This window comes from Trichechus manatus, unplaced genomic scaffold, assembly GCF_000243295.1.
Source record: "Trichechus manatus latirostris isolate Lorelei unplaced genomic scaffold, TriManLat1.0 scaffold00008, whole genome shotgun sequence".
Lineage (NCBI taxonomy): Eukaryota > Metazoa > Chordata > Mammalia > Sirenia > Trichechidae > Trichechus > Trichechus manatus.
The window spans coordinates 7,306,508-7,325,139 of NW_004443944.1; the positions used below are offsets into that span (position 1 = coordinate 7,306,508).

The 18,632-nt window shown below is 43.6% G+C and overlaps 2 protein-coding genes across 2 annotated transcripts in view; both read left to right on the forward strand.

Moving 5' to 3' along the window:
• Positions 1-18,632, forward strand: part of LOC111822844 (zinc finger protein 268-like) — a 63,363-nt gene that overhangs the window by 32,914 nt on the left and 11,817 nt on the right. The gene's annotated exons all lie outside the window — the stretch shown is intronic.
• On the forward strand, positions 485-11,628 carry LOC101342301 (zinc finger protein 28 homolog). The gene is made up of 5 exons (XM_023742447.1): positions 485-613; positions 695-838; positions 8,696-8,864; positions 9,046-9,101; positions 11,421-11,628. The coding sequence occupies exons 1-5, from the start codon at positions 485-487 to the stop codon at positions 11,586-11,588; spliced, it is 666 nt and encodes a 221-aa protein (XP_023598215.1). The 3' UTR covers positions 11,589-11,628.

The following is an 18,632-nucleotide window of genomic DNA, read 5'->3' on the forward strand; positions in this document are numbered from 1 at the left end:
TACCACTCATAAAGTAGAATGTCCAGATATCCAAGTGCACAATTTGGGGTGGAGAGAACGACCTTTCCTGGGTGGGACACTCACATCTTCAGCTTTTCCAGATGGTGAAAATGAATCTTCTGTAGGAGTACGGGAGGGATATGGGATCTAATTAATCTTATTTTTTAAATAAAAGCTTTATTGTGGCATAATCCACAGATAATAAAATTTACCCTGAGAAAAATGACCACAAAGGAAAGCGCTGGAGTTGACGGTAAGGGCTCCACTGAGGCTTTGGGAGCCTGCTTTGCTTTCCCAGTCTGTTTTCCCGTAAGGAAAACGAGGCTGACTACAGGGGCGCGCGGGCAGCACGAGGCCAGGCCTAGATGGCGCTCACGGATGGTGGGGTGTATGTTATGGGGCCTAAACCCAGGGAGCTCAGCCCCGCTTCAGGAGAAAAAGTTAGGTCAAAAGTCGGCTTTCCAGTCAGCGCCCTGGGCGGGCCATGCGCGCCAACCGGAAAGTAATCTCGCGCGCCGGGGTCGGGAGTCAGCGAAAGCCGCCGCGGAGGCTTCTCCCAGGTGCAGCGTGTGAGGCGACCGGGGACCGAGACTTCACGCAGGAACCAGTACCGGTGTGATGACCGGGTAGTTTTAAAAAGAGGAGAGGCTCTGCCCAGTGGCTGTTATCAGAGTCCACGACCCGCGTGGCTCAGAAGCCGCTCTTGGGACGGCCAATGAGAGCCGCAGGCCGCGAGGATTCTGGGAACTGTAGTTCTGGCGGAGTTGCGCGGCCGGTGACTGCACGGAGCGAGCGAGGCTCTCACGGGTCCTTGAGCCCCGAGCGTCTTTTCCCCGCGGTAAGGAGGGTCAGGAAAGCTGGGGCCTAGCGTTAGGGCCCAAGGTGGAGCTCGGCGGGCAGAGGAGAGGGCCCGGCGGCGGGCGGGGGCTGCGCCCTGGAGGTTCAGCGCCTATGATTCCGGATGCTCCATTTTTGGAGAAGGGGGCGCGGCTGAAGACGCGCATTTGGGGCACGGAAGTTGCGCACGGAAGACCCAGCCTTGACTCCTTGAGTTGTAGGGCGCTCCGCGGACCGTCCGTCTCCGGGTTGGCGCTGGGGCGAGAGAGACCTGGAATTTCGAATTTCCTTTTTGAAGGGGGTGGGATTAGTCTGGGACAAACAATTCCCGAAAAGAGAGGGCTGCTCCGGTGGTGCATTCTCGGGGTTGTTCGGGCTGTGGGCAGGAGTGCAGCCAGGGGCAAAGAGACGAACATCCCTGATGGAGGGGGCGCGTCGAGGGGTATAAAACCCCGGGGCTATTCGGTGGGGAGCGCTTACTTGGTCCTGCATTTCCGGGTCATGGTGGGAATCCAGGACTTGCCGTGCGTGGCAAGGTTTGTGAGTTTTCGGTGGGGGCTGGGCCGTCCCAGGTGGTAGTTGAGTGGAGGGTGGGGGGTTGGTGGTGTCTCAGGACCTGCTGTGCTTTGATGTGTTGCGGGGGTGCAGGTGATCGGAGGTGAGCTTGATATTGGTATGGTATCCCTAGGAAGTCGTGGGAGCGTTTTATCGGGTCTGGAGTCCCTGGGGGAGATTTTGGCCTGAGACCGACAACGAAACGTTGTCTGGTGGTGGGAAACTGCACCGTGGGGGCCTGCATCTAGGCAGTTCTTTTCTGAGTGAAGGGCAGGTCGGCTTCTCAGGGACCTGCAGTCTGTGTGACTGCTGGGTGGCAGGGATCCGCTCAACCTTGTGACAAAAATCTCTTAGTTGTTGTAGGGTGGGTGGCCATTTGGCTGATTTCCCGTCTTCCTGTTTCTGCCTGGAGTGTTGGGGCTCAGCTGGCCACCTCTGGTTTGTGGCTGTGGCGGGGTTAGGTAGGGCGGGAACCTCTGAGGGCTGTTGGCTGACTGTCCAGATGGCTTCCAGCATCTCTGATGGGGTCCAGGTATCAGGACTTTCGTTTTTAGTATTTTATTAAGGAAAAAATTGAGAACTGATCCTTAGAATAGTACAGTGAAACCCATGAACACATCAACAGATTCAGCATTTATTGATTCGTGGCCAATCTTATTTCATCTACATCCTCTCAACCCTGTGTGGATCCCCTCTGAGAGGTGTTGCACCCCACGGGACCGGTCACTACTGACATTATCACTGACCTGCCTGGCTAAAAATGTGGCACTCCACAGCTAGAGTTCAAATCTACGCACTTTAGTTTTGTCACCCTGAGCAAGATATATGCCCTCTCTGTGCTCAGTTTATCACAAGACCTGGAAGTGTTTCTGGTATGTTTTGTAAGTGTTACTAAATTCAGGTTCCCACCATTCTGTCCCAGCGGCATTTCATCCTGGCAGGTGGATTCCCAGGACTGTGCCAGCTGCTGTGAAAACGAAAGTAATAGTTGCTGCCATTTAGTAAGTAGTTGTTCTGTGCCAGACGCTGGACTTTACAATCACTGCGATATTTGATTCCCTCAGCCAGTTTGAAAGTTGGTTATCAAAATTCCCATTTTACAGAAGTAGTAGCACATTACAGAGGTTAATATGTGTAACATGGCCCGGATCAGGATTGGGAGTTTCATCAGTTATGCACGTTCTGCTATTCCTATTTCATCCAATACTCTCCAACCCGCATTTCGTTTTCCCTGCTAGAGTATTTGGAAGCAAATTCCAGACATCATACCATTTCACCTGTAAATACTACAGTATGCATTTCCGACAGATAAGGATTGTTTTTTGAAAATACAACAATACTGTTACTGTAGTCAACAAATTTAACAGTAATTCCTTAATGCCTTAATACCCAGTTGGTTTTGAGTTTTTTCCACTTGTCGTAAAAATGTCTTTGATTCAGTTCAAACCCTACACCCTATCTACAGTAAGAAGCATGAGTGGTAGGAGCATCTGGAATTCAGCAGGGTGAATTCTCCCTTCCCCTTCCTTATTCTTTCCGATTTCCCATCCATCTCATTAGCTATTGCGTCCTCTGAATTCCACCTTGACAGGTAAACCCCTCCGTTCTTCCCCTCCCTTCATCTATGCCCCTTTGCTACCCAGGTTGTCATCGCTTCTCCACATTTTCACTTCCCCTCACCCTGCCTTTTGAGTTGTTCCTCTGAGGTAAAAATGATGATGCCACTCACTTCCTAAACAGGGCCATTTCTTATTGCCTACCACTGACTCTGCCCGAACTCAGTGGTTAACGGTGACGGTTCCTTCCTTTAGTTAGTCCCAGGTGTTTCCTGGGCCTTGGCTTGTAGGTGATCCTCACATGGCATCATCTTCCCAGCAGGTGTGTGTCTTGGTCTGTATTTTTTTTTAATAACTCAGGTTATTAGGTTTAGGACACACTCTACTATGACATGACCTCAACTGACTGATTGATTACTTTGCATTAAAATGCCTTGGAAGGTGATTGCATTATCTTACATGTGAGGTAATTAATTGCATTAGACTACATGTCCAGGTATAGGGGTTAGGACTTCAGCACATATTTTGGGGGGACATAATTCAGTCCATAACAATTACTCATTAGCGTTAGAAGGAGATTTAGTTCAGATGGCTTTTTACCTTTACTGAGTTCTGTCCTCTGCTGTTTTTATGTATTTATTCTCCTGGCTCCCTCTGTAATGGGTCATCCCAGTTCATTGTGTAACTCTGCTGAAGGCCCAAACTGCTGTCAAGCAACCCTCTCTACATAGTTCTGTCTCCTGAGTCTGCTAACTGCCCACACCACCTTTAGAGCTAGGGTTGGTAAAGACTATGCTTTCCTAAGCTCCTGTGGTACATCAACATCCTTTCTATTTTCCATAATCCTGCCCACACCTTTGTAGATAGTCCCTTTACTAAACTCTCCCCAATTACCTAGTTGAGTTACGATCTTTTACCTGCTTATTTGGGGACAGTGCACTTTAAAACATCTATGTTAATGATATTGGGACCAAATAAATGATATACCTGGAAACTCTTGAGATAAAATACTAACCAAGAATTTAGAGAATGTTCCTATCAAAAGTTTTCTGTAATTCCATAGTAGCTTACAGAAGGTCATGTACTTGAAATATTTCCATTTTCATAAGGAGATAGATTTTTCACAGTGGATTTGGCAAACAAAAGGGGAAAGTGAGATTTATCTGGATGTGTATATATGAAATATGTCCTTCGCCATCTCTTAGTCTCTTATAATGAAATGAAACGAATACAGGGTCGCTGTTATGGATTTAATTGTGTCCCCCAAAATGTGTTTCAACTTGCCGTGACTATGATTCCCAGTATTGTCTCGTTGTCCACCATTTTGTTATCTGATGTGATTATCCTATGTGTTGTAAATCCTAATCTCTACCTGTGGTTAATGAGACAAGGTTAAGTTACGTTAAAGAGGATGGCTGGGATACAACATCCTTACTCAGGTCAGAGCCCTGATCCAGTGTAAGGGGAGTTTCACAGGGATGTGGCCTGCATCACCTTTTATCTTACAAGAGATAAAAGGAGAGAGGAGGAGGGACCTCATACCACCAGGAAAGAAGCATCAGGAACGAAGCCTGTCCTTTGCACCCGGGTTCCCTGCACTCAGAAGCTCCTTATCCAAAGGAGGATGATGACAAGGACCTTCCCCCAGAACTGGCAGAGAGAGAGAGCCTCCCCTGCAGCTGGTGCCCTGAGTTTGGATTTCTAGCCTCCTCGACTGTGAGAGAATAAATTTCTGTTTGTTAAAGCCATCCTCTTGTGGTATTTCTGTTACAGCAGCACTAGATGACTAAGACAGTTGCTATGAGTTGGAATCGACTCGACAACAGTGGGTTTGGTTTTGGGTTTAATAGAAGATCACATCCATGGCATGTTGTCATATAGAATTTTTTGACGCAAGTTGTGCTTACAGTGTTTATTTTCTGCAGAGTTCATATTATACTTTATAGCCACAGATGGTATTTCATCCATGAAGTGTTTTATACTGTAGTGAGAGAGAGAATGATGTACACTGGCATGAAAATAAAACAGTTCATTTATCTGGGGAATAACAATAAACAGATAAAAGTTACTGTTTTAGAGTTATATATTTTATAAATATTTAAATCTCTTTAAACCGTATTTCCTTCCAATGTTTTCTTAAGACGCTGTTCATACTTACAGAAAATTGAAAGATGTGTTACACTGAATGTCTATATGCCCCCCTACGTGAATGGTTAGATATGTGATGAAGCAAATAGGGCAAAATGTAAGTAATTGGATCACAGTTGTCAATGGAGAAAGTCTGGTAGTTTGTTAGGAGTAATCAAGAAGTTTTATTGAGGAATAGAACAGCCTTAGCTGGGCAGCATAGTGTAAAATTACAGTGTGCTCCCATGTTCGGAAGGAGAGGAATGTTTTTTATACAGGAAAACCACAAGCATATCTTTCTAACCACAAGTGTATCTGTGTACATATTTTAGCTTCACCACAGTTTGTTCTCTTTCCTGTCTGCTTTAAAATTTTTTTTTGTTATAGAAGTTATAGGTCATGTATTCAGAAGAGAGCAGAAACAAAAACAAAATGGAGTCTGATCGAGACCTGTGTGAGCCATTTCAGTTAATGCCAGGTCCCTCAGTTAGAGTGCTCCTCGACCTAGTTTCACAAGAAGATTTTCTCAGATAAATGTTTCTAAATGACCAGTTTTCTAGAAGAATGGAGGTTCCTCCTTTCTGTCCTAGGGTAAAATCACCACAAAGTTGTAGTAAACCAAGAAGAAAGCTTGTATTCAGTGTATGTTCCAAGAGGCAAAAGTGGAAATAGACAAGCATGCTGCCAGAGCCATGTCTGCCCGAGTCCAAGGAATGTTATAGAATCATTAGTATAAATATTACAAATGGGTAAAATCATTAAAAGTTTCACATTTTCTGAGACTGGTAGTATATATTAACATTACAAATGGGCAAAATCATTAAAAGTTTCACATTTTCAAGATTGGCTAAAAACTGCCCAAGTTACCGTGATTCTACATTTTGAATTGTCTTTCTTAATAATCATTGGTACAGATTTCAGTAATGACAGGAGGGTCTTCATTGTTCCAACAAATCTTACTATTTATTAAATGCTAATAAAAAAGATAGGAGTGGAAAATATATGGGTCGTTTGTGCTCTAAGATTTCTCTGTGAAAAGTTCCCTAAAAGATGGTTTCCAGATTGTTCTAGCTATTGTTTTTGTACCTCAGGGCCCAGCTGATGTGTCCTTGTGAGTCTTTGTCGCTCCAGCTGGGTTTCATTCCTTATACTCAAGGACAGGAATAATGGCTCCAATTTTACCTCCTACATCACTCCCATAGTAGATTTTCTGATGATATCAAACTCCTCTGTCATTGTTGTAATAAAATATGCTTGGTCATGATGTACTATAATTTTGGAAGGTACAGCTGCATTCAGTTTACTAGTGGTTATTTAGAACTTTTGATCTGTGTTTCTAAGTGGAATTGACCTCTTGTTTTCTTTTTCTGTCGTGTTCTTGTTTGCTTTTGGTGTCCTTGATGAATGACTTAGGGACCATTTCTTTCTTCTTTTCTTTTTTTTTTTAATGCTTTGTTATTGTTATTAGGTGCCATCAAGTCAGTTCTAATCCATAGGACCCTAGGTACAACAGAAGGAAACGCTGCCCGGTTCTGCGCCATACTCACGGTCATTGCTATGCTTGAGCCCATTGTTGCAGCCACGTGTCAATCCATCTCATTGAGGGTCTTCCTCTCTTTCACTGACCCTTTAGTTAATGCTTTGGGGAACTTAATATTTAATACAGGCATTACCTATTCCCCAAAACTTTGCTGAAACTGGCTGATAATATTGTCTGAGGCGATGCCTTTTGGAGAGTGGATCTTTGACTGCCTTTTCATTTTCTTCTTTGGCTAATAATATATATATTTTTTCCTTCCCTGTTGTTTGAGTCTATTTTAGATAATTTGGATTCTCCTAGGAAATTACTCATTTCTTCCAGATGCTTTAAATCACAAAGTTGAACTGATACAATTTTAAAACGTCCGTCTGTAGACATGTTGCCTTTTTAGTCCTGAGACAGTCAGCCTTAATGTTTTCTCTGTCTGTAGTGAAATGAGTTCCGTCGTGTGGCCTTTTGCCTTGGTTCTCTGGAAAAACACCTTGGCAGAACCAAGACTGAAGGAGAGCTCCTTTTGGGAAGCTGTTGCTCTCATGGCAGAGGAAAAAGGACAAGAGAGGTGGTGGAGTCCTGCAAGGCTTAGAAATCACACCTATACTTTCACTCACATGCGTTGCCCAAGGCGAGTCACAAGGTCAAGTCTGATGTCAGGAAACAAACCAAACCCAAACCCATTGCCAATGAGTGGATTCCAACTCATGGGGACACTATCGGACAGAGTAAAACTGCCTCATAAGGTTTCCACGGAGTGGCTGGTGGATTCGAACTGCCAACCTTTTGGATACCAACTGAGCACTTAACAACTGAGCCACTAGATGTCAGGGGCAGAGAAGTATAATCTTTTTATAGAGAAGCAGATAGTAGACGAAAATGATAAAATGTGCCACAAAGGCCTAGGATTAGCAAAATGACAGAGATGTATTTCTTACAGGAAGCTCGCATTCTAGTAAAAACAGTCATTCAAGTAAAAATTACAATATGGTTTTACTAAGGTGACATGTAGGTTGGATAGAAGAGGGAGTGAGCAGCTGTGCCTCTGTGTTGGGGGATGAGTCAGGAGAGCATCTTAGGGGAACCCCAGCTAGCCTTAGAGGGTACTAGGCAGCAGTAAGGAGTCTCTGGGTAGCGCAGACAGTTAAGCTCTCTACTGCTAGCTGAAAGGTTGACAGTTCATACCCACCCAGAGGCACCTCGGAAGATAGGCCTGGCAATCTCCTTCCAAAGGGTCACAGCCTTGGAAGCCTTATGGAGCAGTTCTAGTTTGCACACATGAGGTCACCGTGAGTAGGAGTCGACCTAACGGCGGCTAACTACAGCAACAAGGCAGCAGTAGGACTGTAGGCATGTGGGCTAAGGTCCTGGCCAGGGAGTCTGAGGAGCTTCTAAAGGTGCCATAGCTCCCAACACCATCTGCCTCCTCTGGACAACATGAGTGGAGGACTTTGACTGACAGGGTCATGTGGCATACACACACAGAATGGAAGGTGGGGTGTTATTTTTGCAGAAGTCATTGTGAGGCCTGGAGGGACTCAGTTCAGACCCCCAAACTCCTCAGAGTACAGGGACATGGGGAGTTGAACACAGCTGGGAACTTGGCTAGGGGAGTCTGAAGCTGACTGCCGCATGCCCTGATGGTTCTGGAGGGAGACGTTAGAGGCTCTGTCTCCACAGACTTTAGGCTGTATTCCGTCTTCTCCCTGACTCAGGTAGCAGAAACTGATCTGGAAAATGGAGCTTGAATCTGAAGTGTGGGGGCAAGAGGGTTGCAGTAAGTTTTGACAGGTGAGGGAGAGGGTCAGGGAGCAGACTTAAGGGCTTGTAGGCCAGAAATGAATAAAGGTAGAAAATCCAGAGGAGCTTAGTAGACTGAGACTCCATGATTGCTGAGTGAGGAGGGTGAGAGAGGACAGGACCCCTGCTGAGAAGGCATGGGTTTAGCTCACAGGGAAGGATCCAGCAGCATAAAGTTGCTTCTCCACCCACAGGTCCTGGATGCATGGAGACAAGAGGGCTTTCATAATTGAGGTTTGAAGCAGTCCCCCAGGCAGCAGAAGTCCATCTTGAGGTGAAATAACTTCCGACTGGCCCTGTGGCAGAATTTCAGGGCAGTCATTGGACTGACTCTGGGGCCATTACGTTGCCTGATCCTTCAGCCCGCAGAGAGCGGGACTGGGAGAAGATTTTGGCTGCAAAGAACAGGGAAGATACGGAGAACATGAAGAAATTGACTCCAAAACATGAGGCTAAAGGTGAGAGTTGTGGAGCGTGTAGAGAGGTGAAGGGGGGACCAAGGCTCCAGGTTCAGGTGAGAGTGCTTTAGAGGCCACAGCTGAGTGAAGTGGCTACTTCCTTCCATCCCAGGGCTCAGAAGAGCTACTCTGGGAGCATTCTGGGAAGTCTGCTTTCTCACAACTTCTCTTTCTCCCTTAGGTTTGTCTTCTAAGGATACTGACTGGCCCCAAGAGAAGAGGAAGCCCACAATGCTGGTTAGTTGGAATTGCGTTCTTTTTCTGAAATACTGGCTTCTATGGAAGAGAATAGGTTTATGTTCCCTGTCTTGGGAAGGGGAAGGCCATCAACATTTACCTTTCATGTCTTCATGTCAGGTACCCTGTTAGGTATTTTAGAATGTTTTCTGCATTTTATTTTTCTTGTTGGAAAATATACTCAAGATTAATATTAAGAATCTAGGAAACTATAAGGCATAAGGAATATTTTTGATAAATTGAGATTAGTAAAATTTTAAAATGTAATACTAAATTTCATTTCACATCCACATGCATACTATCTAATGATAGCATCTTGTATAATGGTCATGTTTTTACTTTTTAATTATTGAGCTTTTTAAACGTACAGAAATGGAGAACATAGTAAAAACAGATTCTCAGATACCATCCTGTAGCTTCAGCACTCATTCTAGTGACCAGTCTTATTTACAGGAATATGATAGTGTGTTGGTCAATCTTAAAATGTAAAATACCAGAATATCCACTTTCCCCTTCTCTGTTCATTCTGATACGAGCTGCCCAGACAGCACTTCCTTCTCTGACCCTGGCCACCAGGAGCTGGGTCAGTCTCACAAGTTAAAAGGATACTGTTCTTCACACTGCCAGATAGGCAAATTCTAGACACAAGTTTGAGAGTCCACACAACACCCTCACTTCTGATGTATTGGCTACAAATTGAGGTTTTCCTCTACCTGTTCAGGATGCCAGCTGCAGGCTTGGGAGCCCCCCTTGGGCTCCCTCACTTCTGAACTGTTGGCTCCCACTACTCTTTGGGTCTGATAATTCACTGTAATACCTCACAGAACTCACAAAAAGGCTGTATTTATGATTACAGCTTTGTTATAGCAGAAAAAGATACAAATAAAGAGGTGCATAGGGCAAGGTCTGGGAAGGTTCCCAGTGCAGACCTTCCATGTCCCAAAAAGGGATGTGCTGCCATCCCACATGCATGGATGTCTGTCACCAACCAGGAAGCCCATGCAGCTTCTGTGTCAAGAGCTTTTCTTGACTATGTTACTTTGTCGTGATTGATTGCATCAGCCCCCCTCCCTCCCCTGAGGTCAGCTGGACTTTAAAAGAAGTGATATGATTCCTTATACTGATCCTTACGTGCATCTATATTGGTGAAGGGATCTATGAACTAAAGAGCTAGCAGAAAGTTTGTACTTTATGCAGTTACTCACAGTTAAGATACCAGAGCAACTGAAATTTAAACCATTTTGGGGGAGACTAGGGATGTTTATAACCCTATAGGGTCGCTATGAGTCGGAATTGAGTCAATGGAATGGTTTGGGTTTTTTTAATGGTTATTTAACTAAATCATGGTAACTGAAATCCACGCATATAGAAATTGTACAAAGTGCAGAGTTCCTGTATTTAAAGTGGGTAAATTATAAAGCAAATGGGTTATAAATTATACCTCAGTAAAATGTACGAGCCCTGATGGCGCTGTGATTAAGCACTCACCTGCTAACCAAATGTTTGAATCCAGCAGCCCCTCCAGATAAGAAAGATGTGGTGGCCTGCTTTCATAAAGATCACAGCTTTGGAAACGCTATGGGGCACTTGTACTCTGTCCTGTAGGGTCCCTAGACTATCAATGGCAATGGCTTAAAGTGTTTTTTTTTAAAGATTAAGTTATCTGTAAACGTCCTTTTTCTGGAATATTACTGCCATTCTCTTGCCATCTGTTTTGCATAGATGAGCTGCTACTCTGCATGATGAGTGAAGTGTTAAGCACTTTATTAGAAAAGGTTATTAAAATACATGCACAAAGATAGTGATTTTACAGATCCCATTTAGTTCCTGAACTCTGCAGAAATGCTCCCTCCAGGCCTCATCTGTTCACTCCCACTTTTCTCTGTAGGTGAAGTTTCCATCCATCTTCTCCTTTAAATCTTCACTGTCCCTCAATGCCTCACCTCCATGACGCCTTTTGTTCTTTTCTAGCCCATCCTGTACTCTCCCATCTTTGAATTCCTCCATTATGAATTCTGAAAGTAACTTTCTTGAATACTGCTTAATACTTTCAAATTGATTCACAAAGCATTTCCCCATTCAAGTCATACTTGTTTGAGGGCCAGGATGGGTTTTTTGCATCACTTATGCCCCCCACAGATTTTATCACAAAGCCAGGTATACAGTCGTGTCAGAAGAACTTGATGTGGGGACCTGTGTTCTCTGAAAAGACTTAGATGAACTTCGTCAGATCCAGACTCTTGAGGGCCACTAGTTAAACTCCTCTCATTGGGAAAATTGATGGTGGTTTGCTGTGCATTGATTTATTGCTTATTCTAGGAACCAGTTACATTCGAGGATGTCACTGTGGTCTTCACGGAGGCAGAATGGAAGAGACTGAGCTCTGAGCAGAAGCACCTATACAAAGAAGTGATGCTGGAGATTTACAGGAATCTGCTCTCATTGGGTGAGGATGTGCTCTTTTCTTTTCCTTCATTAATTCAGTAGGTATGTGTTGGGCAGCTATTATGTGTCAAAGGAGCCCTGGTTGCGCAGTGGTTAAGCACTCATCTGCTAACCGAAAGGTCGGCAGTTCAAACCCACCAGACTCTCCATGCGAGAAAGATGTGGCAGTCTGCTTCCATCAAGATTTACAGCCTTGGAAACCCAGTGGGGCAGCTCTAGTCTGTCCTGTAGGGTTGCTGTGAGTCACAGTTGACTCAATGGGCAATGCTTTTTTGGTTTTCTATATGCCAAAGGTTCCTGGGTGGTGCAAACACTTTGTGCTTTACTATTAACCTAGAGGTTGGTGGTTCATACTCATTTAGTGGCACCACAAAAGAAAAGTCTGGCAGTCTGCTTTCATAAAGATTATAGGCAATAAAACCCTATGGACCAAATAAAGTAAATGCTATATGCCAGATAATGTCCTAGACAGTCAGAACACATTAGTAAATGTAATAGTTGGAAGCCCCTGCCCTCACTGGGCTTACCTTCGAGTATAAGGAGACAGGCAACAAACAGTACACTCTGTAGATGGAGGCATTACGGTCTGGTGTGCTAAAAGATGACAAGTGCTATAAAGTGAGAAACTGGGAAAAACAGAGCTGGAGATTGGGGTATCGAGTGTGACAGGGTGGCTGGCTCAAGTTTGAAATTGGTGTTTGAAATCAGCGAGGAGGTAACCTGACCAAAGACAAAGTGGTGATGGAGTCAGAACTCTAGGTCCCGTGGGCAAGAGCATTTCAGATGGAGGGAGCTGTCGCTGGTGCGAAGGCCTTAGGGAGGGATGTGTGTGCCCAGTGTGGGGAAGTGTGGGGAGGCCCGTGAAGTCGGGGCACAGTTTGCAAAGGGAGGGTCGTGAGAGATGCCTTCTGCACAGATGTTTTTTGGCTTTTGGATTTCATAAAGCACATTGTTTCTTTTCTCACCACTCTCGCTTCAAAGGAGAATCAAGATCAACAGCCCAAGGCTGATTCGTATGAGGCGGAGGTCAGGCATGCCTCGTCCCTCCACCATCTCTACCAGTTCCGACACCAACCGTCCCTCCCACAGCACTCTTTGCTTCTCTGCTGGGTTAGATAATTCATGGCAGTGACCACATAAAACTCACAGAGAATCCTTAGCATTGTGGGGTTAATTAGGGGAGTAACAGGTTACAATTCAGGTTCAGGAATGCTCAGGATACACTTCTTCTATCCATACAGCCAGTTTTCCGATGTGCCTGCAGGCATGTCCCTCTGGCCCTCGGCCTCCGCCCTGCTCAGGCAAGTGTTACAGAGCTCTTTTAGCTCTGCCAATAAGTACCCATAGGTACCCTACTCCGCCAGTAAGGCCTGGCCCGAAGGCGCTCAGCTCTAGCTCCCTTGGTCAGCAAACCTAGCTCTGCCAAGTGCCTGAAGGCACCCTGTTCCGCCGGCCAGCCTCTTGTCCAAAGGCACTCAGGTTTCTCACTGCATGGGCCGGGAAGCCCACCACACTGTCTCTTGCCAGTCTTTACTATGACCGTTTCTCTTCCACCGCCCCTCGCCATCATCGGTGGTGTAGCTCTCTGTCTGTCTCCTGGTTCCTGGCTATAGCTAGTCAGTGTAATTAGATTAGGTTTTTTATTTTTCTGTGGTTATAGTATTGTCTTTCTCTATGTTAATACATGTAACTGGTTCAGAGGAAATTACTAAAATTACCTGGTTCAAATTGATATCGAAAGCCTGGATCCAGTTGCATTTCTTGACATGTTTTCCTTTCTCTTCTTCGACACCACAGTATTCTGACTTCTCTAGTCTCTTATGTCTACTTTTGGATTTTTCTCTTCTTTCTTTCTTTTTTTTCAGAATATAGTGGTCCATAGGACTTAGTTTCATAGACTGTTTTTCTTTGTCTATAGTCACACTCTTAAAGAACTTGTGAACTTTAATGATTTTGACCATCACATATTACGATGGACCTATTTTCTCTCTGTCACTGTCTCATTTGTATTTCTACTTGCCTACAAAACATTAAAAGTTTATTCTCAAACTTAACAGAATTTAGGATAATATTTTTCCTCCTAAACCACTCTCTTTTTCTCTATTTCTTCATATATTCATGGTGTGATGCCTTTTCTTCCAGTGCACAGTTAAAAATAAATGGGCTAATTCTTCCTAAAATAATTTGTATAGACTTCATAGAGATTTAAGCCCTGGTTGTGCAGTGGTTAGGAGCTCAGGCTGCTAACCACTAACCAGAAAACATCGCCAGTAGGATCCACCAGGTGCTCCTTGGAAACACTATGGGGCAGTTCTACTCTGTCCTTTAGGGTCACTGTGAGTCAAAATCACCTTAATGGCAGTGGGTTCAATGGATAGGCTAGGTAATTTTGTAACACAAACCCCAATAATTTGATGACTTATAACAACAGTTGATCATTTCTCACTCATATTGTCTCATGGCTACAGTTCAGGTGCAGCTCAGCTCATTGGTTTTGGGATCCAGGCAGAAGGAGCAGGCTCTCTGTGGGTCGTGGGATTGTCAAGGCAGAGGGGCGTAAAGAGCAATGATGGAACCACACTGTGGCTCCTAAAACTTGTTTGAAAGTGACACTTAATTCCACTAAGCTTCATTGGCCAGGCAAATCACATAGCCACGTCTGATGTCATTGTGGTAGGATAGATAATTCTTCTGCAGGGATGGGCTCAGTGAGGAGGGGTAGCAGATAATTCGACAAGAATGCAGTTTGTGGAAAGATGGGAAGCTTGAGCTGAATTTTAAAGAAGGAGTAGGATTAAGGCCCCTGGGTGGTGCAGATGGTTTAAACGCTTACTGCTACCCATAAGGTTATAGGTTCAAGTCCATCCAGAGATGTCTTGGAAAAAAGTCCTGGCAATTTACTTCTGAAATATCCGCCATTGAAAACCCTATGGAGCACAGTTCTACTCTGACACACATGGGGTTGCCATGAATCAGAATCAATTTCATGGCAACAGGTTTGGTAATTTTTGTTTAATGGAGGTCAGGGTAGACATAGGAGCCCTCGTGGCCCAATGGTTAAGCATTCGGCTGCTAACCGAAAGGTCAGTGGTCCCAACCAGCAGCCATTCCCTGGGAGAAAGATGTGGTAGTCTGCTTCTGCAAAGATTTACGGCCTTGGAAACCCTTTGGAGCAGTTCTGCTCTTACTTATATGATCATTGTGAGTCGGAATTAACTCGACAGCAATGAGTTTTAAGGTAGACTTAATAGTTATATTACCCACTTACTTCCTCCTTCCCTTTTTCTCTCTTCTACTGAATTATTTCAGAGCTAATCCCTAATACGATGTTTTATCTCTAAATGTTTTATATTTCTCTAAATCTAAAGATGGATTCTTAAATACCACAATATCAATATCTCATCCAACGAAGTTAACGATGATAGCTTAGTGGCGTCTAATGCCAAATCTGTGTTAAAATTTTTTTTTGATTTTTCTCAAAAAACATGTTTAGATTAGAATTAGGTTATCATTTATCCCTGAATTTATTTATAGATTTAACAGAAACCAATTTAAAAAAAATACTAACAAGCTGTTTATGAAGTTCACATGGAAAAGAATATCCAGGAAAAACCTGAAAAGAAAAAGCTAAAACAGTACTAGCCCTACCAGACATTAAAACCTGCCATGAAACCTTAGAAGTAAAACACTGTGTCGTACTGGTATATAGAGACAAATACACCAGTGGAATCAATAAGGAAGTTAGGAAATCCACTCAAGTACATATGTAGTTTTAGTATGATAAAGGTAGTACCTCAAACCACTTGAGTAAAGCTGGACATTTTAATAAATGATGTTGGGCAACTAGATATCCATTTAGAAAAATATATTATTGGAACATACCTCATACTATACACAAGAAAAATCCCAATTGATCAGAGATCTATATGTAAAGAGTGAAACTACAGGTGTACCAGAATATAAGTGAATTGCGCTATAACCTGGGCATAGAGAAAGGCTTTCTGAATTCGGCTAAAAATCCAGATACATAAAAGAAAAGATTGATAAATTTGACACTAGAAGTAAAGTCAGAAGACAAATGATATCCTTCAGGAAATATTAGCAACGTACATCACATATGAAGACTTATTTTTGCTAACGTAGAAAGAATTTTAAAATTGGAGGAAAAAATTGGCAAAATACATGAACGGACAGTTCACAAAGTAAGATATAACATTGGCCCTTAAGTGTATGAAAAGATGTTGAACTTCCCTTCCACTGAGATAAATGCAAATTAAAATTACACTTAGATATATATCATTGTCACCTATTACATTGGCAATATGTCAAATGGTTGACAAAACACTTTTGGCAAGGTTGAGGGAAGTAGACACTACCATACATTGCAGATGGCAGTATGAAATCGTGCAACCATTATAGAGGGAAGCTTGACAATATCTAACAAAAAGAAATATGCATATACATGGACCCAGCAATCCTACTAGTTAGAGGAATTTACCCTGTAGATTCACCTTCAACAGTATGAAAATACATTTATACAGGGTTATTCATTGCAGTATTATTTGTACGTGAAGTGTTAGAAGTAACCTAATGCCCATTTACAGTAAATTGGTTGAGGAAATTATGGTACATCCTCCCAATGAATTTCTACAAAGATATTAAAAAAGAATAAGAAAGGTATCTCTGAACTGATGTGGCATGAAATCCATGATACATTGTGAAAAAAGCCAGGTGCAAAGAATGTTTAAAAAAAAAGAGAAATAATGAGAGGCAGGGCCAAGATGGTAGAGTAGTCAGACACTTCCTGTGGTCCTTCTTACAATAAAGACCCAAAAAAACAAGTGAATCAATTATATATGACAATCTAGGAGCCCTGAGCATCAAAGACAAAATTGAGAAATTGGACTGAGTGGCAGCAGGAGGGAGAGACGGTTTGGAAGCAATGAGGAATTGCCAGACCTAACCCAGTGGGTGCTGGTACCCTTCAGGCCAGATCGGCTGGCATGCACAGTGAGGCAGGCACTGGTGCTCTGGAGGCGTTTTCCCCATTGGAGAGACCGAGTGGCAGAGTGTCTACTTGGGCCTCCAGAACCAGTGAAAAGCAGTGCTCAATTGGCGAAAGATAAGTACATGCGTCTGACCTATTGCACGGATCAGAGAACACCTCCTTTTGGAAAAACCTATCTCCCATTTACCTGCCCCCTCTCTGCTCTGCACCAGGTCCCGGGCCGGCTTCAGCCATTGCCGAGTCCCCTGGGTTGAAAGGAGGAACCGTCACGCACCCTGAGCCATTCTCCTGGCCTTGGAGAGGGAACAAATTAACAAACTGCAAAAAATAATCTGCCAGTTCCCCTAAGCCAGGAACTCAGGGTAGGCACAGCTCCTTTGCCTAGGCACAGGCATAAGGGGTTCACGGACTTTGAATGCCTTTCAACCCTGCATAGACCTATTAGGGCCCATTTCAACAGCATAGGCCCTTATTACCACAGTACAACAGAGTGTATACCTGAAGCCTAACTTCAGCTGTATCAGCTATATGGTGAAGTGGCAGGTTTGTGACATTTGACATGCTCTGCCCATTAAGCAGGGTCCTCACCTACTGACATCAGGGGCCTGACGACTAGTGGGTCCACCCATGCCACCTAGCCACCCATGACAGGTCTAAGAATAAGTGGTGACTCCCGGTCCTTACAGCCAACAGCTTTGGGTGCCCATAGTCTGGCTGCAAAACCCACCCACCTATGCCCTCTAGGGAACAGGGACACACTTTCCTCCCAGACACTCAGGGGCAGCCATCAGCCACTTGCATTGCTCAGCATGTAAACCCCTGCTGCAGCCAGATACCTGTGCCTATACTAATCACCCCTGCCTGTCTAGAACTGTAGGTGAGAGCCTGCACCACACACTTGATGACCAACTACCTGGACACCTGAGCTGAATCCATACAAGAAAAGTAAACAGACTCCTGGTCTCACATACCTCGTAACAGATCTACCCACCTGGTGACAGGACATTAGAGCTTCAAAGACACCAGTAATGAAACTAGCTCACAACAGCAGTCTATTTGGGCATATTAAAACAAAACAAAACAAGAAGCTAGGACACAGTAAACAAACACAAAATAAATAAATGTAATAACTTATTGATGGCTCAGAGACAATAGTCAATATCAAATCACATAAAGAGGCAGACCATAATGGCTTCAGCAAGCTCCCAAAACAAAGAATCAAGAAATTTTCGGGAGGAAGAGAACTTCTTGGAATTACCGGAGGTAGAGTACAAAAGCTTAATATACAGAACTCTTCCAGAAATCCGGAAGGAGATCATGCAAAACGCAGAACAAGCCAAGGAACATACAGACAAAGCAGTAGAGGAACTTACGAAGATTACATAAGACCATAATGACAAATTTAACAGGCTGCAAGAATCCATAGAGAGACAGCAAACAAATCTAGAGGATTAAGAATAAAATGTCAGAATTAGACAACTCAATAGAAAGTCATAGGAGCAGAATTGAGGTAATGGAAGTCAGAATTAGTGAGATTGAAGATAAAGCACTTGACATCAACTTATTGGAGGAAAAATCAGATAAAAGAATTTCAAAAAATGAAGAAACACTAAGAATTATGTGGAACTCTATCAAGAGGAATAACCAGCAGTGATTGGAATAGCAGAACAGGGGTGGGGGGATAACAGAAAATACAGAGAGAATTGTTGAAGATTTGTTGACAGAAAACTTCCTGATATCATGAAAGATGAGAAGATATCTATCCAAGATGCTTATCGAACCCCACACAAGGTAGATCCCAAAAGAAAGTCATCAAGACATTATAATCAAACTTGCAAAAACCAAAGATAAAGAGAGAATTTTAGGATAAATGAAAAGTCGTTTAGAAAGGAGAGTCAATAAGACTAAGCTCGGACTATTCAGCAGAAACCGTGCAGGCAAGAAGGCAATGGGATGACATATATAAAGCCTTGAAGGAAAAAAATTGCCAGCCAAGAATTATATATCCAGCAAAACTGTCTCTCAAATATGATGATGAAATTAGGGCATTTCCAGATAAACCAAAGTTTAGGGAATTT

Coding starts and splice junctions, on each gene's coding strand:
- LOC101342301 (XM_023742447.1), top strand. CDS start 485: ATGCGCGCCAACCGGAAAGTAATCTCGCGCGCCGGGGTCGGGAGTCAG. Junction 614..694: donor TCACGCAGGAACCAGTACCG/GTGTGATGACCG, acceptor CGCGTGGCTCAG/AAGCCGCTCTTGGGACGGCC. Junction 8,865..9,045: donor TCCAAAACATGAGGCTAAAG/GTGAGAGTTGTG, acceptor TTTCTCCCTTAG/GTTTGTCTTCTAAGGATACT.